This window comes from Asparagus officinalis, chromosome 5, assembly GCF_001876935.1.
Source record: "Asparagus officinalis chromosome 5, Aspof.V1, whole genome shotgun sequence".
Classification (NCBI taxonomy): Eukaryota; Viridiplantae; Streptophyta; class Magnoliopsida; order Asparagales; family Asparagaceae; genus Asparagus; species Asparagus officinalis.
The window spans coordinates 108,015,979-108,034,523 of record NC_033798.1 but is presented as its reverse complement, the minus strand read 5'-3'; the positions used below and the strand labels follow the sequence as shown (position 1 = coordinate 108,034,523).

The 18,545-nt window shown below is 36.7% G+C and overlaps 2 protein-coding genes across 2 annotated transcripts in view; one reads left to right on the top strand and one right to left on the bottom strand.

Moving 5' to 3' along the window:
- The window catches only part of LOC109840578, an 8,061-nt gene extending 2,436 nt beyond the window's left edge, over window positions 1-5,625 (top strand). The window contains exons 3-5 of the mRNA XM_020409286.1: window positions 827-1,282; window positions 3,922-4,111; window positions 4,189-5,625. Of these exons, the coding sequence (XP_020264875.1) occupies window positions 827-1,282; window positions 3,922-4,111; window positions 4,189-5,111 (1,569 nt within the window). The 3' untranslated portion in view covers window positions 5,112-5,625. The remainder of the gene's footprint in view (window positions 1-826; window positions 1,283-3,921; window positions 4,112-4,188) is intronic.
- LOC109840577 (dolichyl-diphosphooligosaccharide--protein glycosyltransferase subunit STT3A) lies at window positions 6,765-18,098 on the bottom strand. Its single transcript, XM_020409285.1, has 23 exons — window positions 17,836-18,098; window positions 17,650-17,712; window positions 16,928-16,983; window positions 16,769-16,840; window positions 16,565-16,670; window positions 16,426-16,476; window positions 14,745-14,840; window positions 14,528-14,587; window positions 14,329-14,442; window positions 14,108-14,194; window positions 13,506-13,609; window positions 13,144-13,239; window positions 12,587-12,707; window positions 12,381-12,461; window positions 12,173-12,304; window positions 11,803-12,063; window positions 10,090-10,233; window positions 8,241-8,427; window positions 8,064-8,161; window positions 7,629-7,708; window positions 7,457-7,544; window positions 7,234-7,323; window positions 6,765-7,147 (listed from the first exon to the last, which is right to left on the bottom strand). The coding sequence occupies exons 1-23, from the start codon at window positions 17,953-17,955 to the stop codon at window positions 7,079-7,081; spliced, it is 2,376 nt and encodes a 791-aa protein (XP_020264874.1). The 5' UTR covers window positions 17,956-18,098; the 3' UTR covers window positions 6,765-7,078.

Here is an 18,545-nt window from a genome sequence, read left to right as displayed (position 1 = left end):
CCCCCCCCCCTCCCTAAAAAAAAAAAAAAAATTGGGGTGTAATGGAGGGCAAGGTAGGGGAATGTAATTCTTAAAATAAGAGAATATTACACAGACAGTTTTACCACTTACATCAAGATGAGTTTCAAAGGAATGAAATAACATGTAAGGTACTTATGTAAATTTACATATATTCTCTTACCTTCCTTTTACTTTATTAGATTTGTCAAACGGGTGAAATACGCTTCCTTTGATTGCCTTACTAATTTCCCAAACAAGTTTCACATATTCCCTTACCTTCCCTTAATTTATCCTATGTTCCCTTAACTTCCCTCCACTAGGTGCAAATCCAAACAAGCTAGGGTTCTTCATTGTACATGACCAAACCACCTTAGTCAATTGTCTCTCATTTTATCCTCAATAGGAACAACCTCTAATCCCTAGTGTATCCGGAAGGGAAAAATAGCACTAGCTCCTTGTTTAGAGTATCATGGGTTTGTCACTATTTTATTATTATTTATATCAACAAAAATGATGTGTTGAAATTTCGAAGGATCCTAATTGCAGAAATTTTATCACCAACACTCTTGTTGGTCTCAAATTCATGGGGAAATACATTTTTTATCAGAAAAACTTGTTGCTAATTGGGACTAGTTTTCAATTATGCAGCTGGGTATGAACTATTTACTTCAAGGATAATTGTATTCTTTCTTATGGATACTATCGTATCATCTACTGGAGTAAAAACTATTATATACAAATAGTTTTCCTCGTATTATTAGATATTTATGTTTTTAATCCTCTGTTAATTTCTTAAAAGACTGCTTTATTTGTTGTTTATTGTCAGAGAATGGAGGAAGCAGAATCAAGTTGGCGATCATCGAAAAACCACAGTACTCCTACTCCACGTCTTGCAATTCTTGCGAAGAGCATTGGTGATCTTGCAAACAAGGAGAAAGAGTTATTCAGCCCGATATTGAAAAAGTGGCACCCTCTAGCTGGCGGTGTTGCTGTCGCTACTCTTCATTCTTGTTATGGGAATGAACTAAAGCAGTTTATCTCAGGCCTTACAGAACTTACTGTTGATTCTGTCCAAGTACTGAAAGCTGCAGACAAGTTGGAGAAAGATCTTGTGCATATTGCTGTTGAAGAGTCTGTTGACAGTGAGGATGGTGGAAAGGCACTAATCCGTGAGATGCCTCCTTTCGAGGCTGAATCTTCCATTGCTGATCTTGTGAAGACGTGGATAAAGACAAGAGTGGATAGACTAAAGGAATGGATTGACAGGAACTTGCAACAAGAGGTATCTATCTTTCCTTTCTTTCTTTCTTCCTCATTATTTACTCCCAAGCGTAAGTTTTATGAATGATACGTTGTATCCAATTACCTTAATGTCATGATATATTGCCATGCTACTGTCTATGTCCTTTTATTTCGCTAGCAGATCGTGTTATATTTACACTGTTCTTTTGGAGATTGTTGATAGAATCAATTCATATGTGTGTAAGTCGATCTTTTTTTTTGGAGTAATTATGAAAGATGGTGACTTTTGTATCTAGCAATAATAAAAATTTTCCCCCTCCTTCAAATCAATTTGAAAAATGCATATAGTACAGCAAGCTATTTAAGGAACTAGCGTATAATGGATTAGGTTTATTTGAACACTATGTTATCCCCTCAATTTCATTTGCCTTGTTCTGGAAGTGCAATACGTATCCTTGTTCGTATACTTTTTCCTGAAAAGCTCTTGGTCATGTGTGATCATAAGCTCATAACTGTTTACTAGCTTTTGCGATGAGCCACTGATTGACTTGTGTCCTAAATGCTTTGAAAAGCATGCCAAGAGCCTAAATGCTAGACAGCTTCCAGGTTGTTTCCTTAAAAAAATCTTAAAAGCTGATTGTTATCAAGTGAAAAATTAAACTATTTGATAGTAAAAAATTTAGTGGTCTTTTCATTAAGAAAACTCATTCCTTTTCCTATTCTGTTGGTTCTTCCTCTGGTCTCCTTTTCTTCTCTGAACTTTCCCCTTCTTTTCATCCCATCTTGGCGCTTGAGGTGTTAACTCAAGTCATGCTGCCAAAATACTAGCAATAGGTCGCATAACCATAGTAGAGGTGCTGAGTTTTGTCTCAAGCAGGCAGAAACACTTCAGAACTTTGACCTTTGCTCTTGAGTCCTTGACCCAGTCTTATTATAGAATATGTCTTTATTAATACGTCAGGTATGTTCCTGATACATGTTTTGTAAGTTTTAGCTGATTGTCTTTGTTTTATAGGTTAATTATGATTGTTATCTGTTCGGAGATTACCTTGTGATTTATTGTCCTGTTTAAAATTTGAAGTCATGTTTTCAATCACGTATCATTTTAGTTTTTAAGGCATAAACCTGGTACTGGGACCATTACTTTTGGCAGGTTGAATTTTCTTTTTCTTTTTCCTTATTTACTTCTTAAACTTTCATGGAAGTGAAAGTGTAAAGCCTTACTGTCTAGTTATTGCAGCAACCTGGTTATAGAATTAGATGATAAAAGATATTGGCACTTGTCTAGTCGATATTTCACATAGCTTGATTCAACAAATCTCAAGCTACCATAATGAGTATGATCTGAGGAAAGTTGATGAGGCAAGACTATGTCCTCAGAGTTATGGAAAGAGACACTTCCCCATCTTGGTAGATTGCTGCCTTTAGCGAGGAAGGTTAACAGAAAGAGTGATCATGTCTTTGAATTGGCTGGAAAGAGAGATGTGATGTAAGTTTAGGATGGGATCTAATCTGTTAGGATTTTGTTTAGTTTGTGTAACTTGTTTATTTGTTGGGTTTAACTAGCAATAGGCTGGATTTAAGAAATTTGCTTCAGGGACCGTCTCTACTTTTTTTTACAATTGAAATTATGTAAAAGGTACAAGGCACTGATTCCCTACAGGCAACAAATGTCTACTGGGAAGCATTAGGAACCTTGTAATTTTCCAAAACGAGGAGAGTTTCTCCCATAATGTTCCCTAATTTGGAAAGTCATACCTCTTGCAATATCTTCTGATGGAAAAGCAGGGTGTTCTGCAAGTCACTGTTTTTGTGCCTTGCATCTCTGCAGAACATAGGATTTTGCATTTGCCAAAAGGTTCTCACTTGGCACTTGGCAAGGATCCCTACATCAATAAAACTGGGCAGGATTCCTATCCTTGGGCACCAGAGGAATCTCCTTTGAAATCCCAATTGAAGCCCAATCTAATTTCTGAATGGAGTTCAAATTGTCTTCCAACATTATTCCAAGTTGTCTCCGGTTTCCTGCACTAGGTGAAATGATTTACTCGTTAAATAAACTGATTAAGTGAAAGATAATCTTCTCTCTAGTTCGTTCTGTCAGGCCTTGAGTAGCCCATTGCCTGATCCGGCAGGTCAACCAACTGATTTTGTGGAATTCTTAGTCGTCGAACTTTGGGGATCATATGGGGGAAAATAGCAATTGGTAGCACCTGAGAATACATGATTCTCTAGGGTTTGCTGTATGACATGCTCGGATTAATTTGTGGTATATATATTCGTCGTACTAGTAGCATACATGACAATACTAGTTAGGTATATCTGTGCTTATTTTTTATTATCATACATGAAAGGCAAAGAAATATCATATTGCACATGCCAATCATAATGTTTCTAGTATCTTCTTTCTTATGGTTATCAGTGCATTTCAGAAGGTATCCATGTTAATGGGGAAATATAGTCCATATTTCACCTCCGAGTGACGAGAATGATGCTGATTATAATCTCTAATATTTCACTATGATTAACCCATCATATTTCCGTTAATGCTGGAGAGCAATTATTTAATGGTTATAACATGTTGCGAACAACATTTAAGGGCTTTCTCAGCATTCACTTCAATCACTTGTAGCACAAGCAATAGTAGATTTTAATGAGATTTTTCTGAACAATATGCAGGTTTGGAACCCAAGGGCAAACAAGGAGAATATTGCTCCCTCTGGAGTTGATATTCTAAGAGTAGTCGATGAAACTTTAGATGCATTCTTTCAGCTGCCAATTCCTATGCATCCAGCCTTGCTTCCGGACTTGCTGACCGGGCTTGATAGAAGCTTGCAGTACTATATATCTAAAGTGAAGTCAGGCTGTGGTAAGTTTGAAACTGTTTGCTTCAAAGTCTGAGGAATAAAAAATCTTTGAGCATCTCTGATAATTCTTTTATTTCAGGAACTCGGAACACCTTTATTCCTGCACTTCCAGCACTTACCAGATGTGAGACAAACTCAGGTTTATTCAAGAAGAAAGACAAATCTCAGAATTTGCAGAAAAGGAGATCACAGGTTGGAACAATGAATGGAGAAGCTTCTAACAGTTTGCCACAGCTATGTGTCCGTATGAATACACTCTATCATATACGAACCGAGTTGGACAACCTGGAGAAGAAAATAAAAACCTGTTTAAGGAATGTAGAATCAGCTCAAGCCGACATATCAAACGGGTTTGAGAACAAATTTGAGCTCTCCCTTGCTGCTTCTCACGAAGGAATTCAACAATTGTGTGAGGCAACAGCTTACAGGGTCATCTTCCGTGATCTAAGCCATGTATTATGGGATGGCTTATATGTTGGAGAAACTGCTTCTTCTCGAATATATCCTTTGCTGAAAGAGCTTGACCCTAACCTCGAGATGATATCAACAACAGTACATAATAGAGTACGTAATCGCGTGATAACAGCATTGATGAAAGCTTCCTTTGATGGGTTTTTGCTGGTGCTTTTGGCTGGTGGCCCATCTCGTTCGTTCACTCGTCAGGATTCTCAGATTTTAGAAGATGATTTCAAGGCTCTTAAAGATTTATACTTGGCTGATGGTGATGGGTTGCCAGAAGAACTGGTTGAGAAGGCTTCAACTCAAGTTAGAAACATTTTACCTCTTTTTCGAACCGATACAGAGAGCCTCGTTGACCGCTTCAAACGCTTGATTGTAGAGGCTCATGGTCCTGTAGCCAAATCTAGGTATCCTTTGCCTCCGACTTCAGGTCATTGGAGCCCTACTGAAGCAAATACAATTTTGCGTGTTCTCTGTTACAGGAACGACGATGCTGCTTCCAAATTCCTGAAGAAAACCTATGGACTTCCTAAAAAGCTTTAGCTTTTTGGGTTTTAGTGTATATTAATATGCAGTAAGTAGATCAGCTCATGGATGTTCCTTCAGAACTTGCATCAGTGTTATTTATCAAGGTTTGGACACAGACTACAGTAGGTGGATTACCATTTACATTATTCTTTTATACTAGTTGGTTCCTAAGCATTCTTTCAGTTAGATGAAGTGTAAAAGTTCTGGCTTTCTACATTTCCTCAACTTGCCTCTTTAACGACAGTCAATCTATGGGATGCAGAGAACTGAGTTGTGAATAATTTCCTTTACCAGCGAACCGCTATGTTTGTTATGTTGTGGGTTTCTGTTCAAATGTGGAGAGGTTATGTTGTTATACGGTGTCTATAATTTATTGAGTACCGGGTTATCAGTATTTTGATGTTTTTTTTTTTTAAATTCCCCCGTATGTAACATGGTTTTTGTGATTACTCTTATCTTGGTGTGTTTGGTGGTTGTAACCTGAAATATTTCTCCAATAATCAGAGTGCTGAATGTGAGAACGAGTTGGCTAGTGCAGTGACCAACATAGACTGCTGTAATGCGTAATTTCTTGCTTTTGTGGGAAACTCTGTGTTTGCACTATATAATGATGATGATGCGGTGGATATTGACAATGTTCTCCAGGATAGGTGAACTTGAGTATACTTGTATTATACCATTAATAGTTGGTGTATGAGAAAATTATTTGGTGTCGAGACTCGGAATTCTTTGACCTGTATTATCTCGATTCTGATTACTGAATGATTCAATGTTTTTAGTGGTTCTGCTTTTACTTCTCCCGTATGATTTCTTTTGAAACTGTTCACAAAAGACTTGATAAAATTTCATTTCTTGCATTAGGAAATATTTATGAGCATCTCATGATTTGCTTGAGCGATGGTGAATGTCAGCTTGAGCTATACAAAGCAGTGTCCGCTTCTCAAGCACTGAACTCTGAAGAAGATCTCAGGCGCTTATGCTTCATAATTGTATATAAAGATCACTTCAAGGACTAAACAATCTTTTGAAAACTAATTCAGATATTTAAAAATCTTAGGTTGAACCGAATTGGCTCGTTTTGGTTGCATATGCTATTTTCTCCTGCCTGTTATTACACAATCTTTTCATTCCTATTAATGCTAACTTCATTTTTATCGGGAACTCTTACTTTTATCACAACTAAGGGCTATGAAATTGTATTTGGGAAACCAATGTTCAAATCCCATAACGTTTAAAGATACTAATCATCTCGAGGTCGATAGACTAAACCGAGAGGAACATGATTTAAACCTGAAGCATCAAAAAGTAGATCGTTGCTTCTCAACTTACTCGATTCATGGTGGGCAACACGTCCCCTTACTTTGTTTAGAATCCCATCTTTGATCCTTCATTGAAAAATAACACCCAATGTTACCCAACCCACTGAAATTAAATATGTACGTATATCTCAAGTTTGATCCGTAAAGCCCTGAAGAGTAATCCATGAGACACCCTGGGGCAGCAGCTCTTGTGATTGTTTACATAATGGAAGCAAGAGCTCAACTTCTCCCGGAATCTACATTTGAGAATAATGGAAACAGGGAGATTGCATGTACAAAGAAAAAAAAGCAGAGACAGAAAATCATTATTGAACATGTAAGATGGAGATAATAATAAACGATTCTTAACTGCTCCTATATAACAGGCCTCATCAAATTACTGCAGAGGCATCAAAGTCAAACTAATTACTGTATAACTCATTTTTAGTAGCTTCACTTCATTTCTCTATAGCTTCTTCAAAATTTCATAACAAATGCCCCTTTGTAGATGTAAAGCTAACGTGGGGGACATAATATATTGTACATATATTCCAAAAAATCTTCGACAACATAATAGTTATTTTTGAACAGGCAAACTATGAGACGTCAGTTTTGATCCCCGGTCCTATTGGAGTCTCAAGCCCCCATATTTTAAACTAATGGGCTTCGTATGTGAGAATCGATTCACTGCCATGGATTTCTTTTTCTACTTCCATCTCTTTTTAGGCTGCCGGTAGAAGTTGCTTTGGAATTCTGCAGGAAAAAAGTGGAGTCAATAATGAATAAATCCTTAACAGATTCGAGGAAAGAGCTACTGAAATATTTGGTGTTGAACGTACTGATTTAGATTTCTTCAACTTCCCACGTATTCTATTCCTTTGAGGTTTCAACTTGTAGATTCGAACCATCCAGTGATGTGTTGTGAATACCTGGATCAAGGACATTGCAATGAACATGATAACACGAGACAAAGCTTCAACGTAACCTATAGGCTTAAGGCAACACTCACATATTGACTGAACGAGAATAAAAAATGTTTCAACAGAGGGGAAAAAACCTCACCTCCTCAAAATGGGTTAGCTTGAAATATTTCTTGCCTATTTCTGTCCTTCTCACTCTATCAAAACCTTTGCCATCTGTCTCAACGAACCTATGAGGGAGAAAATAAACAAATTAATACAGCAACAGTCCTGAAAATAGATATATACTCATGCAAAGATAAATAAAGCCGTACCTGTAATAGGAGAGCTTGTACATAAGGCAGTTCAGCATTGTTGGGGTTGCATGGGAGTCAATACGGTACTGGCCATCCCTCTAATAAATGAAGAAAGGGGAACATAAATAAAATAAAAGACACTTGAGCAAAAGCGAGGATGAAGGAAAATATATGCCCTTGAACAGGTGCAAGTACAGCAGAGATAAATTTATATCAAAATTAAATCCAAGCAAGGATGGTATATGTAAAGGTCTGTACACAAGGAGCTGGATAGTGCACGTAAGTGCATGCCTCGCGAGAATTATCTTTTGCAGCACAAGGAAGACCCAATTAATTTTAGCAAAAAAGAAGCTTCCTCAGAAAATGAATTACAACTCTTGATTGGAGAAACAAATGCCAGAATAATCAAGGTTGGCATTCATTAAATTGGTGTCAAGCAAAGTGAAAACTTACAAGATAGTCAGGTTCCTTGATGTGGGGAAATACACCACCTCCAATGCGAACCATCCACAAGAACTTATTAATATCATCACTTGGGTAGCCAACAAGACCTAATTATCAGAAAAAGGTCCTTAAGTGCTGGTCCAAATTAACTAGAAGATGCATAATAATTTATACTGAAGTACTCACCTCCAAAGACAACAAGGACATATTTCACATCCAATGAGTTGAAAATCTCCCAAGCTGCCTTCTCAGGAGAAGACATTGCTGTACCTACAGTGGCAATGTGGGTATTGTTCCAGGTATTATTATCAACTATGACAGTACGATTAGCCATTGCCGTTGTTTGATATCCATAGTCCCACCAAGATGCCACCTGCAGCACGTCTTGTTACTTTCAATCATTATGTTCAAGTAAATTTAGATCTAATATAGAGAAGATATTTTCCATGTCACATATATACTCTTGGACAAAGTAAGAGTTGTAGGTGAAAAAAAGCTCCTACGATCAAGATCACTTGTGTTAATTTGAAGGGAATACTTTATATAATATATAAACTGTGCAACAGAACAAGTAATGAAAAAAAATGCAAACAAAAGATGGTAGGAAATGCCCAAGATTGTACATCTTGTGCACTAAATATTCATTGCCCCATATCTGTTCTGTTGTATGAAGACACTAAATGGTGACAATACAATTATGTTTAGAGGATATCTGAATCCAGACCAACTCTTGAAACATGTCGATGATTATTTCAACCAAAGGCTCTGCAAGGCATGGTGAAAAATGTAGCTCAAGGAACCCAAACAAATTAAAATACAGACCAAATTGAATCAGGTACACAATTGCCAGGACTCAAAACTAAGTTCCCAAGTATGTATAAAGCAAATCCGAATTGGATAAGAATAATTCTAAAGGATATAAAAGAATTCAATCTTCTGTTGCTGGTAAAGAGACCCTTCGTCTTCATCAGTCAATAAAAGTACCTAACACAGTGACATAACTAATAGCAAACATTTAAGCTCCTATCTATACAGGAGAATTCTCAAATGATCAACAATAATACAGAACATTACCAAATAATTATAAACCTTACGAAGAAGCAATTACTTGTGGAAGATGCTCTAGCGGAACCAATTCTCAAAATCAAATTTTTTAGGACTATGGGGCCATTCTATGGGATGATTTGCAACTTTCAACACAAGCAAGATATTTGTTCCAATATGTTTAGTAATATCTTTTTCTATGGCATATATAGGCTATTTCAATCACTTGATGCATAAGCAATCAGTTTTTGAAACAACCTGATCTGATCGCTCATTCTTAAAACTAATTTTGCTTTAGTAGATCAAGAGGAATATTGAGGATCATCCACAGAATGGCCCACCTTAGGAGTTCTAATGAAGCTCATTTTTGCAAACTGGTAACGCAGGAGCATTTCATTCTTAATATTGCAATAACAACTTAGCATATTATACACATGTAAGAACACAAGGGTGTTGGAGTTCCCGTTCGTGTATAATAGCATTGATATGAGATTTTTAAAAGGTTCTCAGACAGCAGGAACAGTAATAGCATCATAATAAGTAACCATTAATACCCCAACCCAAAAGAAACAAACAAATAAATAACTCAAACATGTAAAAATATGGATCCAAAAACTAGAATGATTTCTTGTATGAAATAAACGCAACAATAGCACCTCAAGTAATTAATCTTAATCATTTAGAAGACAACATTATTTTTCACTATTTCAGTGATTCTCATGTGCAAACATTGAACAAAGAAGAGTAATCCACTTAAATTTTTTCAAAGAAAGAAGTTAGCTCTTCTTCTCTTCAAAACCATTAGCTATAGACTGTGGTAAGCTAGAAAAATAATACTGCTCTGGAAGGTATTACCATGAAAGGAATATAAAACAAAAGCTAAACTTAATCACCTAAAATTATAAGGTGACAAAAAGTTAAGTCAGCCATTAATAATTTGGAACCAAAAGTTAGTTTTGTATGTATAGTAAATACAGAGAGGATAGCACACCTTATCATCTACATCAGTATTATGACTTAACCACGAATAGGCTTCACGGAAATCATCAAATACATGCAATCCATCATGTGATTGAGATGTCAGAACAATGGAAGGAGCAGAATAAGCCTCTGCTGCTGCCCATACACAATGAACCTGCATAGGAATACATAGATAAACTTCAAAAATAATGCATCTAAGGTGAGTATATTGACCATGAAAAACTAAAGAAATTTAGTATGCTTAATTTCAGTGCAAAATGCCATCCTTATATCTTGTAGAATGAGCATATAACTTATGATATCTAGCATTGCCCTTCCTGCTATAGAAGCAGGTCTAAACGTCTAGAGCATTTCTGCGAGTGCCTCACTCGGTTTTAGGGCAAGCAGGCAAGTGTCGAGTGGACTTGGACCTAGTTAATCTAAAAATTTAAAGAACTGAAATTTCATAATTTATAAGTTAGGAACCAAGATGTGTGAATTATTCAATGCTATTCCCAATAGAAAATCTATTAAGTTTCACTTTCATTGAGACTATTAGCTTAGGGGTACGAAAGGTTCCTCCACAATTGCATAAGCTTAATTTGCATGACAAATAAAGTGAGATATTTTTTACGCATAATATTGGCATTCTAGGATTATTATGGCAACCCTCTCTCTTGGATATAGTTCTCTTTTCTGCTGATAATGATTGGAAGGTCTATGTTTCTAGTCTTAGAAAACATCTTCTTGTCGATAGACATGATTCTGAAACCGATTTAGGGGGTTGTTGTCAACGTGCCAGCAGGCAGTGAAAATTTTCCAATTCTATCACAGAGCCTGATGCTGTGTATCCCATTTTAAGAAGGTGAGGCTTCAATAATGAATTAATGATGAAGTCACCAATAAAGTCTACCTAGGTTATGATTCTCAGTGTTCTCATATAGTGCCATCATTCATACTATCAAAGATGATTAAGTAATTATTTTTATTTAATTATTTGTACTATTTTTTCAATGTTATTTCTCTGGAGCTCTACATATTTCTGTGGGTTGTGTTGCCAATATCCAATGTAGCAAGGTATAACCCAGCTATGCATAGCATCCTCAATAAAGAATCCATCTTTGATGTCTATAAACCCAATACAGAGCACCTACCAGAATGCAATTACTTTGATTCCAAAATCAACTGTAAAAGCATTTTTATTGGTAAGTAATATATATAGGGAAGCAGAGAAAACAAAGCGAGGAATCAACAAGAAATTCGACTAAGTGAACACCCTTGATCATTTGGGAATAGATGCCAAAAACGCAGACAGAACCAATAGAAAGAATCCTATATCATGTTATTCTCCAAATCTTTTAACTCAAGTATTACATTATTTTCTAATTTTTCCCCCTCTTTGAACTCAATAGCATGCAAACCTAGGCTTACCCTATTACAAATCTGCAATTAACAGATAAAGGTGGGTGGGATCCACCTGCATAGGACCTCATATGCATTCTGCATTCATGTATGTGCATATGTCAATATGCATGCATGTTAAGATGTGACTGCAGTAATTTGGTTCCACATTAGTTTGAAATGTTCCAAAATTAAGGGCCAAATTCTAATCTGCACAAACCCTATGCAGTTAGGCTCATGGCATTAGGTTTAAGATTCTAATACTTCTAAGCAAGAATTGTAAATAGAAAATTATACAGGCAAACAAAACCATTCATAACTTTGAGCAAGATTAAGGGCGTACCACATAGAAGCCCCCAAGTACGATGAGTAGAATAATAGCGACAGCAGATGCTTCTAGAGGCAAAACAAGAAGCCTTTTCTCGTTACGTGTCTTGGTAGGAACCTTATCTACAATCTCCTTCTCCTTTTCCTTATCCTTTCTCCGGTTCTTTTTTGATGGCCTATCTCTCGGGACATCTTCGGATTTATTAGCTGCAACTTGCTTATCCACCTTAACTACATCATTTTGTGCTACAGGGTTCTCGGCTTTAGTATCTCCTTCCTTAAAAGTCAAATGGTAATCAGGAAGGTTAAAAACAAAGTCACGATCAGTTTATGAGATCTAACTTGCTGCAGATCAACTAGAAGAAAACAATAACACACGCACTTACATTAGATATAGGATTTTCTACTAAATTAGGCAGCTGAAGTTTAATTGATCGAGTGAATACAGAAAAGGCTTCAGAAAGAGCAATGCCAGACATAATGCATGCAGCTGGAGCCAATACAAGCATGAGGCGCACCTGGTAAATCATTTAGAAGATATAAGGAGAAGAATCATAAATAAACAAGGAGCCCAAGCAGAACTGAATTCCTTACCATTACTCCAGAGAAATATACTGATGTTACAATATACAATATTACAAATGAACTGGCATCAGAAAGTGGTAAAAAGCATGCCTGCCAAGCACATAAAATTGAGCACTCAGTTACTATCAGCAGGCTAAACATAGAAATATCAACAAAAATGTCAGCAAAATAAAGGTCAACATGCAATTTTTTTGCAAGTCCTGTATGATACTTACAATGATACCAGCTGGAACCAAGAATGCTAACACGTTGATGTCCATGAAATAAGAGGGCCAAGTTGGTGGCTGATGTTCACTAACACTAGCAATGATGGGTATATACTTGCTTGCATATGTTCTGTTCACAGAAGAGAAGATGGCAGAGTTACTAGTTTATATCATTATCAAACAGAGCTGAAGAAACAATAGGAAAAAAAAACATGTTTCTTTTGAATTCAAAATGAAAAGATCAACATTTCTGCATAAGCAGAGAAGTGTATAAAAATGCATACGCATATACATACTCCAACCATTGTTGTGCTAAATTAAATTCTTAGCAGACTGGCAAGGAATTCTTGAGAGCCATAAGTTACCAATGAACAGAAGAAAAATATACATATGTTGGAGTCAACATATGCCTAATTTTTAACTTTTACATCACATTGTCACCAAACATTCAGAATTCCAAATGCTACAGCTGCAGTAACTATAACTATCTATTAATGGCTGTGTCATGCAGTACGTAGAAAAAGTCTTCAGGTAAATTAACATTGCGTCGAAGAAGAGGAGCTTACGGATCAAGAAGACTCAAGCTACGACCACTCCACCCTTTTGTTGGGCTGGAAGCTACTAATGCAACCAGAATAGCTAAAACTGCAAAACAAATAGCTCTGCACAGAAGATTTATATTAATTAGCAAGATAACTTCTAGAAAACATCGAGCAATCAAAGCACTTGGGCACAGGCCCAGAAGAAATTATACAACAGCCTCAGTCACAACTTAATTTCAGTTTCCAAGATAACTTTTCTGCCAACTCATGAAATAATGTTGCTAATACTCTTACATCACCATGCATTTACTAATTTCTAAAGATCTTTTCTTTTTATGTTGCGAGATAAAATATAAAAATACAATCTTACAGGAGTACAAACTTACGTTCCTAACGTCAAAACGAGTGTCATGGCCACTTTAAACATCTTTGGAGACAGAATCCCTTTGATATAATAAACAAGCGCAACCACATGAATAATAATGAAAACCTGTAAATTAAGCAGAAACTAACATAAGGAAAAGCATTTGGCCATAATAAACATGATATTCAGCTAGACATATATCTAGAACAAACGCAAAAAATGGCTGCAAGACAATTTTATCATTCTGAAACCAAATTTCCTTCCAGAAAATATATACGATATAGGTACAGAAGGAATAAAATAGTGTTATTGACCATAATAAACATGTATTGATCACACTCTAATTCAAGATAAAAAAAATCTAAATAGCTGGTAAAAAATAGACAAGAAGCTTATGTTTTGTCAATAAACTGATTCAGTAGGCAACTCATAAAAATGTTTCCACTGTTACACATACCAAGAATTCAAGTAACTGGTTTTGATTGGGAAAAAAAAGGATTCAAGTAACTGACCCTGGAATACTGGGAAAAGGCTTTGTTGTTGTATTGAAACATCACGATGAGCATGCGCATGCATATACGTGAGAGGAAAAAAATATGCAATTATCAAAGAAGTAGAACAAACCAAAAAAGAAGCAAAATGCTCTGAGGTCATCACTGCATTAAAACCAACGACGGGCACCAAGGCGGCAAGAAGAGTACCCAAGACAACCTGCATTTGCAGAGATGACGAATTAAGTAAGACTTATGGTTAAATCAACAAGTTAATTATTGTAGTGTCAATAAGGTATGGTAACAGAGTACAATTTTCATAAGTCCAAGCTGTGAATAGCCTCAAATACTTACAAGAGGGGCATATGCAATATATAATCGCGAAGAGTAGCGACCAGTTACAATACATAGGAGAACATGCATTGGAATAAGGTTAATGATGAACGTGTAGCCTCCCCAAGAGCACACCTGAAAGGAGAGAGAACATGAGAGATTATATGTTAGAAGTGAAAGCAACACACTATAGTCATCAGACACATTATATGATGCTCACCATGTAAAAGTATGCCAGAGCATTTAGGGTTGCATAAAAGAGTGATCCTGTGTTCAACGTCTGTACATAACAAACAATATCAAATCAAACCGATTACAGTTGAATATCACTGGAAATATAAGTACAAGTGACATCATTCTTGAGAATAAAGTACTGAAGAAAAGAGTACCCAAGGGAAGGAATAACATTCTGAGAACACATCCGAGCCAATTCTTACCTTTATATAAAGATAAAAGGTGAAGATCAAAGCAAAAATTGCTACAGCTTCATTATCATAGCTGCCAGCCACAGACCGTGAGATGTAGGAAGGTACCTGAAAACAGGCAAAGAAAGCACACGTTTATTTGGATTCATGTGGAAAACCACAAAGATCAAGAAATAAACAATAGCAGCAGTATTGCATTTTTTTGTTCCCAGACTCCCAGCACCTGAATGGGCAGCATCACCCACCCTAAGGCCTCATTATAATGAGACTGAACTCTCTAGGTAGTTTATTATGCAGATTTTAATGAAGGCCGCATGCAGTTATGATTGAAATTTTCTTGCTTCAAATAAAAAAACAGAAATCACATTCAGGTAATTTCTTAAATCATATACATAAACTGAACTAGAGGGTTCAAATGCAATATAAATGATGATTCCTTATGTAGGACTACAGGTTCTTGGATGGACAAATAGTCACACATCCAGTACTAACAAAAGAATCTCAAGCTATAGATGGTTCTCTCTTCAACAACAAAATCAACATCCTTTGGCCTTCAACAACAAAATCAACATCCTTTGGCCTTTCCTTTATTAAACTCTTAAGACTGCTAAATTTCCTACCTAGTTGGATCACATACAATACAAGTCGAATAAATAAAAGAAAATGCATGCAAACCAAACATCACGTGATTACACAGAGCAATCATCAACAATTAGAAGGACAACAAGAGAGAGATTGGGTTCTCCTACATGAAATGTAGGAACCTCCTTCATTATATATGTATCACATCAGATAACACATGCGTCCAACGTCCACCTATGCAGACACTTTCTAGACCAGATTTAAATCTGTTCTCTTTATTGTTCACTTAAAAAATGCGCATGTAAAGAAGAGTGCATTTTTATGAACCTATGATTACTAGTTATTCTCTTGTTTATTTTAAGCTCTGAGCTTTTCCTGTATATAGACGTCTGAAGCATATAAAACTAATCTTTCAATGTATGCATTTTATCAGACATATACATGTACAATCATGTATGCAGTCTGACTTTGGCAAATCTGGAGCTTGAAATTTGTATCAGAATACAAATAATGCTCTATAGGCCCACAAATTCAAGGCCGCAGAATATACAAGGCCCAAAATGGTTTATCTAATATGTATAGTGTGAACCCTTTGAGGTGTTGTACTTTATCATGTTCATCATTATACAACATTTTTAAATCTGACTAAATTCACTGCAGTACTTTACTGCAAGTGAATTTATGTAGATCAAATTGATATAGTCCATGTTAGCCAACATATTGGGGTGTCTAGCAGTAGAATAATTCAAATCAGATGCTAATTGTAATAAAGGCAAAACACTATAGCACTATTCTTAAACCTCTAATTTTGGTTCTGCAAAAATTTGATCATGAGTGTTTGTGTGCACATAGTGAGGCTGATCTATCCAGTTAAAAGTGTTAAACCTACAAAGACGTAAAGCCATGGCTGCAAACATATAGAATATATGGAAAGCAATATCTTCTGACCACCATCTGTGCGTTGTCATTAAGAACTCCATCCGAACAAAATGTGATACAGGAACATCCTTTCTTCGAGTATCAGTAAATAAAATACCAATCTTAGATAACCAATCAGTCAATTCTGGTTAGGATTTTCTTTGCACAGATATATAACTCAGTATATAATTACCATGGCTAAAAGAGCAGCTGCAGTTAATCCAGCACCTGTGCCCTTAACTTCCTACAAGAAACACATCGTACACATCAATAAAGAGCAGAGGCCTGGAATTCAAGGTAAGGTGCGCGATAAGATTTTTCAGAAAAAATACTTTTGTCAAGAGGTATGTGGCCCATGCTGCATTTGCTGAAAAGACGGGAGCGGTAAAAACACAGACTGTCTCCACAGATAAAGGAATATTCAGAGAATTAAGTATCCTGCACAAGGAGAATAAGAAACTCAATACCTCAAACATCATTAAGAATTGTAGGCTGATTGTATAGTTTCAAAAGAGTGACACATATTGAGAGCATACCACCACATAGTACCAGCAGTTAACGTCAGCCCAGGGTAAACAGTTCCACCAATCACACGGCCGAGAGGATACCTGGTAGCAGATAAGTAAGATAATCAACATGATGTTAAATGGTTAGAATTAAACCGTGAAAGAAGAATGTGCACTTGGATTTAGTACCAAGTTCGATCATCAAACCAGTTCCAGAAATCATATATTCCATACTTCGTCAGAAACTGAAACAGAAGTACAATCAAGTTAGAGGTTTATCTCTAACAATCACATAACACAATCTTTCTCCTTTTTTGAGCGTGAAACTAACTTCTCCATGGTTCAAACCTGAGAGCTCTCATATATGGCCTCTTTTTAAAAACACTAATAAACCCCTCTCAGATAGCAACAAAGAAAGTAGGAAGACATCTCTAATCAAGTGATAGATGCATAATGGTTATATTATAAATAATACTTACATCATTTGAAAATTTGACTTCACCCTCTGATTTTGTTAGTTGCAAGGTGAAGTACACAAATTAGTCTGCCTAGAAGAAGAAAATATGTTTAACAAATAAACTAAGCGTAAGAAGCACACTACAAAATTCTCCATTACATGACAAGCTCAAAAGCGTTAACTTTGTCAATAGCAGGAGGGATGGATTTGGAAAGAGATACTCAACACTATTTTCTATATTGTGCCTAAAAAGTCCATCTTTCGTTGCAAAATTAAAGGAATTGATCAGCAAGCGTCTCAAGCCTGACTATCATGAAAGAAACAACCAAATCAGAACCAGAATCACGCTAAAGCTAGGATCTTTAGACCGTAAATCATGAAACGAAAGGTTTTTGATATAAATTACGAAACCAATTAGAGCTAACGATAACAAAACAAAGGAGCATTATCAAACCTGGGTGACTCTGTAATTGAAGTACGGATCAAACTCGTGGATCACGCTCTCATACTTGATAACCTGCAAAAAAAATAATAATAATAATAAATAACGGAATGCAATCTCAGCCTCACCAAATTATAATAGATCAGATCTAGGGTTTCAAGGATCCGTCGACAGATCGATGAAGACCAAGGCACTCACAGAAAAGAGACGGATCGAGAAGGCTAGAACTCCGATGAGAAGAAGGATGAAGAATCCGAGAACTCCGCCAAAGGCGTTCCTTAGCGTGCCCGATCCTTTGATCTCAGTTGAGGCCGCCATTGCTGGCGGATCGAAGAAGCTCTTCGAGATCTTTGAAAATGAAGGAAGATGAACCTAGAAAGAAGACGGGAGACTTAAGCAGGGGTTTTGGGTTCGGGTCGCTGGTTCGGACCGCTAGCGCAGTGTTTGTGAATTTCACGTTGAAGCCCCTGGTTGGGATTATTTTTGCTGAAGGGATCTTGGCCTCGGATTCGATTCGGCGCGGAGCAGGGGGACAGCTGGGCGAATTCTATTGGTCCGATGACAATTCGCTGGCCAATCAAGAGATAGTTCAGGCATCGAGTCGGGCCTAGATAGGCTTTTTAGACGTCGGAATCCGAAGATGTTACTATCTTGAGAATGGTTGACACTGAATATCTTCAGGAGTGGCACTAGAGGCACACCATTGGACACAATCCCAACCACACCCCATCACCTGCTACAGTGCAGGGGGCCCCACATGGGATTTTTAAAAAAAAATCTCATGTGAGGCCCCCTGCACTGTAGCAGGTGAGGGGGTGTGGTTGGGATTGTGTCCAATAGTGTGCCTCTAGTATTTCTTTATATTCAGTTACGACTCTAGTGTTTCTTTATATTCAGTTACGATTTCT

Excerpts from the sequence above, each read along its gene's own strand:
- LOC109840577 (XM_020409285.1), bottom strand. The coding sequence starts at position 17,955 with ATGGCGGCCTCAACTGAGATCAAAGGATCGGGCACGCTAAGGAACGCC. Across the intron at positions 12,462-12,586 it reads TGGTTCCAGCTGGTATCATT|GCATGCTTTTTACCACTTTC; the intron begins GTAAGTATCATA and ends TGTGCTTGGCAG. Across the intron at positions 10,234-11,802 it reads TACTTGGGGGCTTCTATGTG|GTTCATTGTGTATGGGCAGC; the intron begins GTACGCCCTTAA and ends ATTCCTATGCAG.